We start from the raw sequence: 16,197 nt of genomic DNA, 5'->3' as shown, positions 1-16,197 counted from the left end.
CATCTTTATATGTTCGCAGAGTGAGTTCTCAGTAGCGATAGTGTATCTTATGTATTGAACATTATATATTTTTTTATCTTTTGTGAATAAATAAAATCAATTGTTGCACAACAGGGTTCGAACTCAGGACCAGAAAGAACGCGAAAGAAGTAAAAGTATTTCTCGTGCTAATTATTCAACAGAGACGGTTGTAACTTGTCACTTTAAAAATTATACACATGATTGTCTAAGAAATAGTATCTACTGTGTTTTTTTTTTAATTTTAGAATCAATCGTTTCAGAAAATAGTACAATATTACTATTCTAAGTGTATGTCCTCCAAAATTAGCAGCGTAGAGTAGAAAGGAAAATTATTCAAATTCACCTTGACGACACTGAAAAACTTTGCAACGCTGTCAACAAAAAACATGTTCTTTTCGCAACAGAAGTATTAAATTCAAGTATGCAATTTACACATAAATTGTTAAAGAAAAACTAATCTGTTGTAAGAATCGCGAAGATTCCGCGGTTTTTCTTTAGCCATTATCGAAAGCTATTACGTAGATTGGCGTAGTTAAGCCGCGAGCCATTATGTAATCGTTTTTCTATGTAGGGTTTCCTGGATTTTATCTGCGTGTTAAAATAGATTATAATGAAACTGTCGTCATATTAAAAACGAACATCTCGGACAAACAAACATAGAGTCAACTCATTATAGAACAGTAAGACGGTTAATGAACCTTACCTTAGTTTAAGTTATTCACTAGTAGGTATTGTAGAAAATAAATCAACATAATATTACTTATTAGCTATAATTATTGTAAAGGCTAGATTGTAATTCATGAATGTTGCACCCTCTTTTGTGAGCTTTATGGTAAGATTTTTTAAAATAATTATTTCCCAAATTATATATTTCTTAGTTTACGGAAATGATTATGATGACATAACCCTTTAGATTTATTAGAAAATGTTTTTCTTAGTTTATTGATATTCATCTATAAAACCCTATTTAAACATAAATGCAATAGGCTGTTAAAATTTGTACTAGACAGATAGCGAAGGATTAAGTCAAAATTTATTCTACCTAAATACACTGTTTAAATGTAAAACGTAACAAATACCTTCACATTTTATTTTAAAGTATATTTATATAATACCCATAGCATGGATAGTCATGACACTTTCTCACTGACTTATGACTTTCTATTTTTTTCCAGAACTTAGACAATTGGAAGTCATCACGGCGGAAGCGAGTTGAGCACATTATTGAACGGTGCGTTGAGGTAAAGCGGTTTGAGCACGAGATCAACCAGCCCCGTGGCAAGGGCAAGACATTCAACGAGATGCTGGAGGAACGGTCAGTACTATTTACTTTATGCTGGCTACACAGACGGAATAACACTGCTGTAGCCAAAGCATCTATCTCTTTTCATAACAGCTCAAAGACCATTTGTTAAAAAGAAACGAATGAAGGTGGTGGTTATGGTTCAAACGTTGTAATCGGACTAATTAAGTTTATAAGGTCGTAAGACCGTATATCGTATTAAATCAGCCGCAGACATTTCGATTCTACTAATTACATTTATTTTTTCATAATTGTAAAAGTCCTCTTTCATCTCTACAATTTAAGTATTATTTATTTCTTATTTTATTATACTCTTTTGATATAAATTCCTTATAAATTATTTCTTTATAACATAAATATGTTAAAAAGTAAATTTATGTAATATACCAGGTCACAAACAATTCCATCACCCAAGGCATTGTCTGAAAATAGTGAAAACCAGCAATTAGCTACGCAACTAATCGTAAATTAATTAGTTATTAAATTTTTGATTACGTAATTTTAGGTAAACTAAGTGAAAGCGTCGATCTGATTTGTTTTCGTCAATCTATTGTTACGATTATCATAATTAATAACCTCCATTGTTCGGTCACGCTTTGACTATTTCAATCTAGAAGGCATAAAGTCAGTACTTACTAAACTATTTTTATTAATAGTAACAAAAATAATTGCTCTAAATATCAATCATTTTTTCACCATAGGTTTAACTGTCCAATGTAGTTCTTAATATCGGTAAATTTTTGCCCATTGTGGGAATGTTAATAAAAAGATAACACAGCAAAATTCCTTTAAGTCATTAACGTTAAAGCTTAGATTAAAATCAAATAACAAAATAGTTTCGCAAATAGCCAATAAACACGTACAAGACGAATGAGCTCCACAATTCAGATATAACCTAATAAAATCGAACGTCCTTAATTACCATTGCAATATACGCCATATTAGATGGTAAATCAATCATTTCTGCAGAAATATTACGTGGGAGTATGGCATTAGCGATTTAGAATGCAAACCTTGGATTTGTAGCTTTTTGTACTTAACAATCGTTTAGACAATGCGTTACGGATGTGGCGTGAATTGACCGTGGTCTAAAAAACGTAACAGAAGTCTCGTTTTAATCGCGGAAAATTAAGCCTAACTGTATAGAATTAATAATTGTTTAGCGAAAACTCGAGTGTTGCGAAATATTTGAAATCGTTTTCTGGCTCTGTGATCGAACGGTGAGTTTAGTTTTCAATTTTTGGAGATTATTACCCCCCGCCCCATGTAACGCGCCGTAACGTTATGTACCCAATAGGAAAACGTTTCGTGGCCACCAAAGTGACTCTTTATACCTAAAAGGACACCATGTGTGGTGTAAAGTATTGGAAAGTCGAAAATAATATTATTCATAACGCTTAATTCCGCTCCGCATGGTAACGTTTTACAAAATGACCCTTTCCCCCCCAATTCGTTACGTAATACTTGAACGCTCCCTAATGGTAAGATAAATAAACTTGCGAATAAGTTTTAGTTAGTTAGTAGTAAGTTTTAGTAAAACATATAATTAACTCCCATGTATAGGATAATTGCTAGCTTAAAAACTTGAATTTGTAATGTAATTAAACTTTCATTCACATGTCAGCTGAACGGTGTTGATTTCGTGTGACTCGGTCGGTGGCCGCGTGACGACTGATCGAGTTACCGGCGCAAGCGCACCCAGCTGTTACATTTTGTTACCTTACCCACTAGATTTCTGATCATGTGTCCAAGTTGGTTGAGCAAGATTAATTACTTTTACTAAAGATTTTCCCCAAAATTTGTTCATACTAACTAACCTAACTCTCAGTATACTTTTTCATTTTAAAGGTGCTATTCTGTCTAGAATCCAGTCATAGTACCAACAGAGATATAAGCCGAAACTTGGTGATAATAATAAAAAATTATAGCATTTGGTTAAATCATGACAAAAATAACTGTTTAATTACCCATAAACTGGTTAACGGCGTGTTCAAAGATTGTGTACTGTTACTTGTTAGTTTAGTAAACGGTGGATGTTTATATAGGGATTCGTCGAATGCACCGTTTTGCTTTTGTGATGTTTTTATTTCGAGAAATTGATTCTTTTTTTAATTATCCCATGTGCTTACATAGAATTCCTTGCGATATTTATAAAAGAATCATTGAAAATACCTATACTTTCATTTATCTACTTTATGTACTCAACACCCGATTGTTTCCCACGCAGACACATAATCTGCTTTATGTAATACACAATAGGGTTAAGTAATATCCATTGAAAAGCAAACAAAAGAACAAACGTGTAACCGAATATAGCTATTGTCACAGACCGCATGTCTGTCTGTCTCGTCCGAAGCGCTCCGATGGTCAACGCGGAATTAAAGTACTGGATGTATCAAATAGTCAAGCGATACACCTTAGATACCTACAATTACTAAACACATTTCTTTTTCTTTCGATATGTATATTTCATTCCCAGATGCCCGGGAAATTAAAAAAAACCTTTAACAGAATATTTATAATGATATCATCTGTCTTATTGGTTACACGTCCTAACTGTCAATGCGAAGTGACCAGTTATTCTGGGATTCGATATTTAATCTGATATCAAAATCCTCTGAACTGAATGCATTATAAAAACTAGTGCGTGACAAACAGCTAGCAAAGGTAATTCACACGGCTTAATTTGCATTTAATTACTAAACATTATATTATATACATATTCTCGATATATTATATCATTCATCAATAAGGTAATTGTGTATACTTTCTATATTCCAAGCATTATGTTATTAAAATATCGTAAAATTTAGCATGTGCGTGAGTTATAAGCTAATTCCATCCAATTTACCGGCATTAAACACTGATTATCCAGTCTATAAATTAAACTTAATTACTATTACTATGTTCATAAAAATGTCGCCGTTCCCGTATTTTGCATGTTTTGCATGTTTGCACTTCTTAAGCATTAGAAAACTTATACAATTGTTACTCTTATGTAAGAATTGTACAATACTTTTCCGGGTATCAAATTTTCTTTAAACTTAATACATTTGTACTACATTCAAGTAGATTTCATTACGCAATTACGGTTAGGTAAAGTTGAGAGCGTATCAAGTGACTGACAAGCTGAGTGCAAGGAACGCTCTGATTCTCTCCATATATTATATATCCGTGACGCTGGTCAACTTTGTGGTATTATTCATATTAGGGTTTATTTTTGTTCACGAATCGTATGTAGTCTATTGAAGTTTTTAGATAGTTTGTTATACAAATTTGATTATTGTTTATTTTTTAGGTCAATGTACTTAATAACTTAAGTACTTGGATTCAATTAAAGCCATAAACATGCCGTGACACGTTTTTACGGGCATATTCTCTTAAATATCGTTTGAGATTATTTGAGCTTTGTAAATAAAGCGATATAAGCGAATAAGAGCGTTCAAATTCTTAAAAGGCCGGCAACGCATTTGCGAGACTTTTGGCAATGTGAGGTTCCATGTATAATAATGTAATGTATTACTTAATATCAGGTGAGCCTCCTGTCCGTTTGCCTCCTATTTATTACATTAAAAAAATCAATATAAATACTGTATATAATATATACAGTGTTTAATATGAATAGCAAGGATAGTTAATTATTTTTAAGTGTATCACGTTTAATTATAGTCAAAAATAGTTAATCCAGGAATATTTTTTCAATAATACTTAGAAAAGCCTACAAATTACGGGCGTTTAAGCGATCAAACAGACAGACAGATTGGACTGTAATTGTAACTTGTTACTTTCCCCTAGTTTCTATAATTTAAATGTTGCGTTTTATTCCGATTACGAGTAGGAAGTACAGTTATAAGCAAGCTCTCTACCGCGACTTTACTTGTTGTAGTCAATAACAGGTATTGAAGAATACCTTAAGGTGTGATTCTGAAATGAGACTTGCTCGAATCATGAATTGTCAAAAACCAATACATTTTTGACATACGGGAGTCAGACTTCACTAATCTAAAGCTCTCTCAAAAAATCTTAGAGCAGCAACTACAAGATACAGCAGGTCGTTACGTTAGTGTAAATTTTTAAAACTATGAACGCATAGATTTGTTTCAAATACAATCTCAGAGCGCTGCTAAAGTTTTCCAAATAAATACTACATAATACTATGTATTGTGTTAAATGTAATCAAGCCTAATACCTGCTGGGATTCATCATCGGATGTCGAGCCAGAATACGGAATTCCACCCGTATCACCTCGACGTCCGTCGTTCCACAACTGACCGTAGGCAGTTTTTGCCCCGCACCACCACTATGTTGAACTAGCTGTCCATCGATGTATTTCCGAATCAATTCGACTTAAGGTCTTTCAAAAAAGGAGCGTACCAATTCTTAAAACGCCAGCAACGCACTTGCGAGCCTTCAGGCAATGTGACGGTCTATGGGAGGCGGTATCACTTAATATAAGGTGAGCCTCGTGAGGCCCATTTGCCTCCAGTTATATGTATAAAAAGTACTAAAGGTCAAAATACGAATTCATTTTTAATTTCTCTGTCTGTAACAAATAGTATAATCTACATCAATTATAGTATAGACACAATATAGATTAATGTAATATTGGAATAATATCCCTCCTCCGCTGAAAAATCTTCAACTATGATCAAATTTTCGTCGCAGTTATATTATAGTAGTTACATCTACGTACTCAACAAAAATCACTCGAAATCTAGTTTTTAATCTGCCCAAAAATTTATTTATCTATCTCTTATAGTTTTAGTAATAATTATTCTTTTTTTTTTTAATTTAATTTTATTTACACTTTTTTACACACCAATGTACTAATACTTATTTACAATTATTATTTTTTATTATTACATTACTGCCACTGCTACAACACACACACATTACACACTTAAAATGTACCTTATTCCTTTTTTTCCATATTTTTTTTCTTGTGATTATTATTGTTTTGTGTGTTTCGTTACTAATAAATGTTATGTTATGTTAGATTAACTTAAATAACCTAAGCATTGTATTGCATTTGCACCCATCACACGGTCGCAATTATTATAACGTATGTTAAAGCATTCGTAATAATTCAATTACCGTTATTATGAGAATCAAATGTCACTGGCCACTTGCAAAACTAACATTATAGATTTATAACGCCACATCATTGCGTATTAATAAACTTAGGCTTAAATTTACGTAGCAAACATTTATGACACTAAAAGCCTCATTATTTCATGTAACACCACTCTATTGCCACTTGCAGTAAAGTCATGATAATGGATTACCTAAAAAAACTTTATAGAAAGAGATTGCTTTATTGAAATGAACTACTGATGTATTCTATTTGTTTGTTATGAAACAATTGAATTTTAAAAACATAAAATCCTCCATAGAATTATTATTAATTAATAAATTGAACAATTCAGTTAATTTAATAATTGTAACAATTAAAATCTATATATATAAAAGAAAGTCGTGTTTGTTACAACACTTATAACACGAGAACTATCCACGAGATGCCATCTGTTGACAAACCTACGCATCATTTTACGTCGAATTCGTGTCAGTTCAAGAAATTCCGATCTTGAGGTGAATGAGGAGATGCATAACCATGCTTTGATCCTGATCAAAAGATGTTGGATATCAGAAAGTGCTTAACATGCAGTATCGCTATATTGACGCTAGAGAGAAGATGCCTAATGTGTAAAACTGCCATTCTTCTTTCGCAATGGCAAGCAATAAAACATTTCTGTATTTGCAAAAGAGTTGTATTAATGTAATACTTAACATTAATGAAATCCTAAAATAAGTAAAATTAAAGTAACAACGATATTATAAGGTTGTAGGGCGGAACGAAGTTAGCCAGGTCAGCTAGTTAATAATAAAAACACTATATTTTTTACATACAATATAACAAAATAGATATACAACATTTATCTGAAAGGATCGTCTTGCTGAGAGCAGCTTCTTACACACAACCATAGCTATTTATTATCTTTAAATGCCAATAACTAATGTAAGTTTAATTAATGGTCAGAGCATAATGAATAAAACACCAGACAAAAAACACCTTTTATAATTACCATATTGCCACTGTTTATACGGATATCTGATAATAAAATAATTTGATTTCTTAATTATTTCTAACATATTTTCCACTCGCATTTCCTAATGTCACATTAAAGATCAAAGACAAGTAGACCTACCTTCCGGTAGGTCTATTTCCGGTCTCCGCCCGCCCCCGGCGAGCTTTCCCTGCACACCGGGGTTCATTCGTAATTACACCCTGATAACACTTTCTCTATACATTAGAATAATTAAATGTTTACGATTCAAGTAATTTATTCAGTTCTATTAGATGTTAACTGCCTCTTATAACAAATATAATTTAAACATATTCTGTTTGCGTGTGATATCCTAGAAAAAGACGCGCGTAACGGTCAAATGTGACGCGTAACCGAAACATGTGACGCGTCACCGAAACATGTGACGCGTAACCGAAAAATGTTACACTAAATTTTTTTCCAACCCCGATAAAGAAGTTTCACTTCAAAAAGTATAATTTAGAAAGCTAGAAGCATACTTCTATAGGTACAAAAAATACATGTTCTGTATTATAAAGATTTCACTCTCGTACATGAGACAATACCATATAAATAATGTACTAACCAGGAACTTGACGTAACGCATACCAGTGCAATAATCGTAACGTTTCTTGCGTACGCGCATTGCAACATGAGCTACGCACTATCGTGTGCGCTTTAAAAGGCCGTAATCCTAAAAATATTCGAACCATATTCGTACTAGGTTTGGTCTATTATATACGCTGAAGAGGAACATTCAAACATTCCAGTATTTATTACAAAAGTTATCTTGTTTTCCAAACTTTTCTCGATGCTCCAATATCTCTTGAAAAGCCATAATAATAACAGTATTTTAATGTTTTAAAAATAATAATGTATTTTTAAGATTTTAATAAAGGCAAATTTTATCGTTTAGAAGCACTGTTAGTTGGTAAAATAAATTATGTAGTTCCATTATTTTATTTTTTTGTAAATTAATATTAACTAAAGCATTAATTTGTCTCTGTTTACCACGTCGTAAAATTTACTTGAAAGAATGAGACTAACTTAGTAATAAGTGGATAGCTTTTATACAGAAAATTACCGTTAATGATTGAAAAAAGTTTTCTTTATTTTATTACCGCTCCCTCCCATAACTTACTCGCTATAATTAAAACGATCCACGTATAGTCGCTGAAATTACGTCCCATTAGATAAGAGCTAGAGATTTATCTCATAATTACACAATTTCTTATTTTACCCACTTTAAAAGTCACATAGTAATTTATGTCGGTTACCATACTTTAATGAAGATGTTCGATGTGGGAATAAACCAATGAACATTACGTAAAAGGAAGCTGGGCAAGTTGATTAATCATTGAAGTTAAGCAATGCTTGGAGTAGTCAGAGTTTTGATGTTCGTTTTTAATCCTTCCTATAGTTGTCTATTGTTTCTCTAAATCATTATACCAATATGTATTTATTATTCATACAACAATGACGTTGTTATATTCGTAGTATGTATTAAAAGTAGACCAACTACTATTAGTAACAATTGAGCGATTCAACTTCTTCTTAAAAGCTCGAATAGCGAATGTTAGATTGACTGTACGGACACGAGTATGTCCAAATAGATCGAAATTAACTTAAACTGACTATTCTTTTTATGTTATAAGGGAGCGTTCAAGTATTACGTAACGCAATTTTTGGAGATTATAGAGACCCCCCCCCCCCATGTATGTCGCCGTAACGTTTTTCAGTACCCTAGTACAGTAAAAAGTTTCGTGACCACCTTGTGTCTCTTTAGTTACTATTATGTGGTATAAGTCGAAAATAATATTAACAATAACGCGTAATTCAATCCCCGCACGTTTTATAAAAGGAAAAAAAACGCGTTACATAATACTTAAACGCTCCCTAATGACCGGTATTTACATTTTTATATTAACACAGCATAAAAGAAAACTAAGCTCTTTTTGTCACTTCTTTTTGGGGGGCACGCTAATTCCTGAAGGTTGTAAGTTCAAAACTTTTTGAAGGATTTTCTTCTAATATTTGTGACCTATTAAAGTCTATTATGCTTACCAAGGCTGTAGTTATTTTTTCAATTTTTATAGCGATTTCCTTTAAAAAGAACGCCCCCTTTTTGCCCCACAAAAAAGAACTGCCGAACACTATCTAAAACCTACCACCACAAACATTTAATTACACACAGAATCCCATTGATAAATGTCCATCTGCCCTCTTTGGTAATTGCGAGAGCGCGTTCTCACGAGATAACCGCTAGGAAGCTCCACAGGAAGTACTAACTAGTACAATCTCAATCTAAATAGATTGTATCTATGTAAACATAAATTAAACGGGTTTTATTATTTTATTATGTAAACACAGCCTTGAAACCTCGATATCATCCTTTAAGAAATTAGGTTTGACGAATTACAATGTTGCGGCTGTCACATTTTTTTTATAACTTCTAAATGACAACTCAACTCAACAATCACGATTTAAGTAATAGTAATAATACAACCCTATATGGATCTCGCCATGCATACGTTTCTTTCATCATTTTTATTTCATAGACAAGTCAAAGATCACCTTTCACAGACAGATGGCTGATCACCTAGTCTCCTGTCTGACACATGTCGTCGATTTTTTTCATTTGAGACATGCCGTTTTACTCACGTTTACCTTCACTGTACGAGCGATTGTTAGATGCGCACATAGACTGAGAGTCCTTTGGTGCACGGCCTGGTATCGAACCTACCACCTCAGGGATGAAAGTCGCACGGTGAAGGAGTTTTTGTAGTACTGCCTTTCAAAAAACATTCTACTTTTTACAGTGCTTTAAAAGATTTACGCAAATATCTAAATAAGATTACATAATATATTTTCAAAGTGTTTTCATAGTAATAGACATGTAACATTGCACTCAGTCACGCGAACCAATTTCGCAGTTAAAGCAAGTAGCTGATACGTAATTAGCATCATTATACATCGTTTAAAATACTATAAATTTATCCTCCTCTGTGACTCATTGGTCAAGTGGTTTATTAAGACATGTGCTCCTGAATTCCTGTAATATGAGGTAGAAAAGTATTGAAATCGTATTATTAATAATCCTATTGATCCTATATCGTTAATTGTAATTGCGTCTTCATTAATTTTCGTTTATGAGTATTTTATAATTGTCAGAGCAGTGTTGGCCTAGTGGTTTCGACGTGCGACTCTCACCCCATTTTTTAGATCAGGTGAAACGCAGTTTTTTTACGCAGGGCTGCGCCATGGTTGTCGAGATTAACACGGGGACTGTGGGGCTGGGTCTATACTCAAATCCTTCTTCTTTTAAGAGGAGTAGCGAGACCCCACCCTAAAAACACCTCAGCCCTTAAGATGGGCCCTCAGATTTCGCCAGGCATTCTACCCAAAGGCGATTTTCATCCCTGGGGTCTTGGGATCGATTTCCGGCTATTCACCAATGGACTTACTGTCTATTTAACACTCGCTCGTACAGCGAAGGAAAACATCGTGGGGAAACCGGCATGCCTTAGACTCAAAAAGTCCACAGTGTGTCTCAGACTGATCGCCTACTTGCCTATAAGAAATCACGGTACAAATACAGAAATCTGAGGCCCACAGTATATACAAGTATTTTATAATTATAAGTAACGTTTTAAGTAAGTCTTGCCTTGCTTATAATAATAACCCCATAGTGACCCAAATCTGCAGAGATTTTACTCACTCTAGTGATTTAAGTCTTCGATGAATCAATCACGGCCAATGTAGAACAATAAAGTTCCAAAAATAAAGTCTACAGTTGGTCCTCCAGACGATATATAATTTAAAAAAATATATAAATGACTCGGTTTTTATTAGTTATCGGTAATGAAAATATTATTGAATGTTAGTATGAAAATTAAAGGTAAATGCGATAAGGAATGATTTAAGCAGGGAAATGTATGTTTCCGCATCATTACGATAACCATTGCAATTCGCTATCGGTAGAGGAATGTGTGTTCATAGTAAAGGACTGTAATGATTCCACTTAGCTGCTGCTTTAATTCGTTTTTTTTTTATATTTACCGTGTAAAATATTATGTGTGTCATCAATTAGCAATTCCAGTGTTGAAATAATTTTTAAAATTGGTCTAATAGTTTTTTTAGCTTATTCGTTGAATACATACAAAATACAAATCTTTCTTTTCACAAGTATTAAATAATCTAACGAAATAGTCTGAGCTCGCTACTTCGTTTGCCTAACACTCTTATGCATAATAACGTAATCTGTTTTGTTACAATCTAATATTTAATGTATTGCTGTTAGTTTATCTCACTAAAACTCGAGAATGGCTGGACATGATCTTTAAATATTTGTGGAAGTTCAAGGAAGGTTTAAAAGAGGGAGAAAAAAAAAAACCGACAATTGAATTTTCCAATGGAAATATTTGATGTTTTTTTTTAAACATATTTATGATCTAGATGCCTTCAGAAATTTGTGTTGCATATCTGTAGTATGAGATCCGATCACTTGGTCTGTTTAAAAAATTTGTATTAAGTTTTGACACTAGGTGATACGAAGTTCACCGGTCATCTAGTATTGTATAAAAGTAATTATGTGTCTCCTTTTGTCAAATTTTGCAGAATAATTTGTTTTTTTTTTAAATATAGAACAGGGCGCAAACGGGCAGGAGGCTCACCCGATGGTAAGTGATACCGCCCATGGACACTCTCAATGCCAGGCGCGCGCGAGTGCGTTGCCAGCCTTTTAAGAAGTGGTACGCTCTTTTCTTGAAGGACCCTAAGTCGAATTGGTTCGGAAATACTTCAGTGGGCAGCTGGTTCCACAAAGTGTTGCTATGAATATTTAAAAAAATATTTATTTAGTCATTCTCACTTTTGTATTGTTCGTTTTAATCTAAAATATAGTATTAGTGAGCTACATTATCACTTTTACCCTACCGATATGATACCAGTTTAAACCACGGTCAATTATTATATTTTTCACGCTGCATTTTAAGTAGGCGCTCAACGTAATGATACACCATTAAATATCATTTATGTGTCCTTTATAACGTCGTCTATATTCTACTATCTTTATAAAGTTAATCATTAAGTAGTATTAAAGTGTCGATCTGTAATTAGAGATGTCAAATGGGCTATAATCACAGATAATAAAAAAGTCAATATAATTACAAGAACTGGTTACTATATATTGTGTTATATTGTTTGTTTACGTAAATTAAAATAAAACTTAACGCATATTTAATAAAAAATACTTTACAGTATCGGTCTAATACCTACTCCATTGTTGTTTAAATACAGGTAATAACAACCTGCTTTATATACTAGTATTGGCTTGGGTATATTTATCTCGATGTAATATTTAATACATTTTTTTATTACCACTTTGTTTTGCATTACATATTTGATACATATACATTCAGATAACATAAATTAAGGAGGCAATGATCAGCCTCATTGCTAACAAGCTATCTCTACCAGGCACCCAGTAAAAAGGAAAAAGAAAATATGAAATACTTAGGTATAGTGCAAAGAGTGCATAACTAAAGTAAAATAATAAAATTACAAATGTAGACAATTGCAAAACAAAAATAAAGAAAGTAAAAACTATAAGCTAATCTTGAATCACGATGCTAAGTTCTAAAATACATAAAAATATGCCCCATAAGTATAAGTCCAACCGATTGTGAAACGTTTCTATACATATCTTCTTTAGGCACACTCTTCATTTCTGAAGGTCTTGTTAGTGGCGCCGCACAACTTCCTCCACTCTCCCCTCTCTTCGGCAAGCCTTGGTGATGGTATGACCTGTAAGGGCCTTTACTTGACCGGTCTAGTAGGTACCCTCCACATATACACATAGAAACTTTAACTAAACCAAGGTACATACATCTTATACAACTATAATTTCCAACCTTCGCAATTTTGAATTACGTACGAGAAGTAAGACGTAATAAAATTGTCGTACATGCTAATACCATCAATCATCTAACAATAACGTCTCGTTCCTCTATTCTTCATAGTCTATGAACTTGTCGTGACAATTTTCAAGCATTTCATAGTCACGTTAGATTAATTGAAATTCCGACATTTCTAGTGTTGCCAACATCTACATGTGCGCTGATCACGTACAGTACGTTAATTCGTGGATTTTTGCACGACATTTCATTTGTGGTGTACGTTTTTTATTACAACACTTGAAAACGTTTTGCTTCGCGTCGTGAAAATAATTTACTTGTAATCAAATTAAAATATATCGTAAGAAACGTTTTTTTTTTAGTTATTCATGTTGATGGGGATGTACTGATGCAATGCAGCGAGCACCAGCTTCTCAATACTGTCAGGAAATGCTGGAAGCTTTCACTTCCATATAATACATACATATAAACAATGCTGTACTTTTTTTTACAACTGTAGTTTGTGATAGATAGAATTTACCTACCTTACCTCAAGTTAATGTTGGTTTACGCGAGTACTACACATTTAAATCAAATTTAATTACTGTCCGCTAACCACGATAACTAAATATCACTTGAAACGTCAATATCTGTATATATGTTTTAAATGAGCGTTTATAATTATTAAATAAGTACATATATAAATGTTTTATGCTACAGAATCAAAATGCGGCTTACAAAGGTAACAGCAACCTTCCATTATAACAGTTTTGTTCTAGGAACTGCGATTTGCTTATAGATGTGAAAAGCTCAGCTTTCAAACGGCTCTTGACTTATTTGGTAGCCGACAGCTCAGGAAGCGTTGAAGAGCCACAAGTTTTTGCGTGCCCATACCGAGCACCGCTCCATAACACGCGAGAAATTCCCTGTGAATCGGGAATCGCTTTTTGTTCTGTGGTCATTGCCAGTTACTTTATAGTGTTATTCTCTTCCTTATCTATTAGATTTACAAAGGACGGCTTTAACTTTTACCGTAACACAAAGGATGTTAAACTGATTCCCTTAACTGACACTCAATTTTGTATCAAATATTTGTTTTAGGAGAAATAATAAAAAACAAATTTTTGAAAGTTTGGAGGCAATTATTTATCTATATTTTGTGACTGTAAGTGTCGTAGTTAATGTACCTACATACACAAAAACATTAAAATAAATTAGTTTTTGTCGACTCATTGGTCTAGTGGTTAGTACCCCTGACTGCGAATCCATGGGTCCCGGGTTCGATCCCCGGCTGAGACGAACATCGATGTCATGAGCATTTGTTGTTGTGCTTATGTCTTGGGTGTTTAAATATGTATTTATATGTCTATCTTTCTATAATATGTATGTATATCCGTTGCCTAGTACCCATAACACAAGCTTCACCAGCTTAGCATGGGACTAGGTCAATTGGTGTGAATTGTCATTAAAAAAAAGTTTAACAATTTATGTAAAAAGTGTCTACAAAAATTGAATACGAGTATCAAACGATAGAAATAATTGTTCTCAACGAATATAGTATTCTTTTTTCTAGTTTGTTACAAGTCGATAAAAACTTAAAGTAATTTTAATAGTAAAAATGAGGTTCGAACTTAAACGATACGGGCCACAAGATTAAGACATAAATGTAAAATGAGCAGTAATAACAGACATATAGTTTAACCACACACTTACAAAATCTTTGTGGTTTGTGCCTTACAGTGGATAAATTACTTTTATTTAGAACAGTACTAAATACATTTCGTACTGTGAATGAAAGATATAGTTGATCCTAACACTTTAAATCATTGATTTCACGATCCTGCAATTGGCATATCCTTGCTACAGGAAAATTGATTCGTGAGAAGAGGCACGAGCTCGTGACGCGGGTTCGATTCCCGAACAAATTGCATACACGCTTTCCGTGTTCTTGACTATTAACATTCTTCTAATACGACTTCATGATAAATGTGGGAAAATTTATATTAAAGTGATAATGGGTGGTCGAAGTCGAAAAAAACAAAACAAAACATAAATAATTTCCTAAGTATCTTCTATTTCTAATTCAATTTTTTGAAATTTACTTTTTGAGGCTTTGGCCCGTGTACGTCATTTTTTTTGCGTGGGGGCGTAAAAGATCGCGCATGTTTGTTTAGTAAGAAGAAATCAAAAACAATTTCTTCGCATCAATTCATACTCAAATCTACATTCATACGACCCGACCCTACTTTCTTTCTACCAGTATGAGTGAGATAAACTCTGCTTATAAAAAGTCGTTGAAATTTAAAGTAACATTTTACAATTATCTTCTGTATGTTCTATTTGTTCTATCACTTCTTCTTTTAGTACAAAAATAGAAAGGTATTTCACATTTCAAAGACAATGATATAATAAATGGTACAAAATTATGGTCTTGGGTCACGTTTTGTAAACTAGTACCGAATTGCCGTACATGCTGTTATGTAAACTTGTTTGTCTATGTTGTCATACGTACGTGTGTAGTACTTTCCATTAGCCATGTTAAACGCCAAGCGCGAGGTTTGACCATTACTGTTAATTTTTCTTTCTGGTATCTACGCAATTTAAATTAGTTTAGTTCTCGGTATATAAACTAAAGCTAAAATTTATTATCATTAAAGGAATTTTATAATAATGATTTTCATGGTCATCTACGTCTTTGTTATATCCCACTTATCACATATTATATGATTGTCGATTATTTTAGTTAGTGTAATAAATATTAGTGTTTTTTGTTCGTTTCCGAAAATGATTTCCATAAATCAGAAACCAAATATTTGTAAAATCATAGATTATAAAGTCAACTTAGTCGTAAAATTATTCCAAACATGTATCATCAAATCATAATTCGTGAAGACGA

The 16,197-nt window shown here is 33.0% G+C and overlaps 1 protein-coding gene across 9 annotated transcripts in view; it reads left to right on the top strand.

Moving 5' to 3' along the window:
• The window catches only part of LOC125051879 (LIM domain only protein 7), a 112,197-nt gene that overhangs the window by 85,043 nt on the left and 10,957 nt on the right, over positions 1-16,197 (top strand). For all 9 annotated transcript variants that reach the window (XM_047652488.1, XM_047652485.1, XM_047652494.1 and 6 more), the window contains one exon: positions 1,197-1,336. In XM_047652488.1, the coding sequence (XP_047508444.1) occupies positions 1,197-1,336 (140 nt within the window). The remainder of the gene's footprint in view (positions 1-1,196; positions 1,337-16,197) is intronic.

The sequence above is a fragment of the Pieris napi genome, chromosome 8, assembly GCF_905475465.1.
Source record: "Pieris napi chromosome 8, ilPieNapi1.2, whole genome shotgun sequence".
NCBI classification, from domain to species: Eukaryota; Metazoa; Arthropoda; class Insecta; order Lepidoptera; family Pieridae; genus Pieris; species Pieris napi.
The sequence above is the reverse complement of the archived record's forward strand: the minus strand, read 5'-3'. Positions and strand labels throughout refer to the sequence as shown.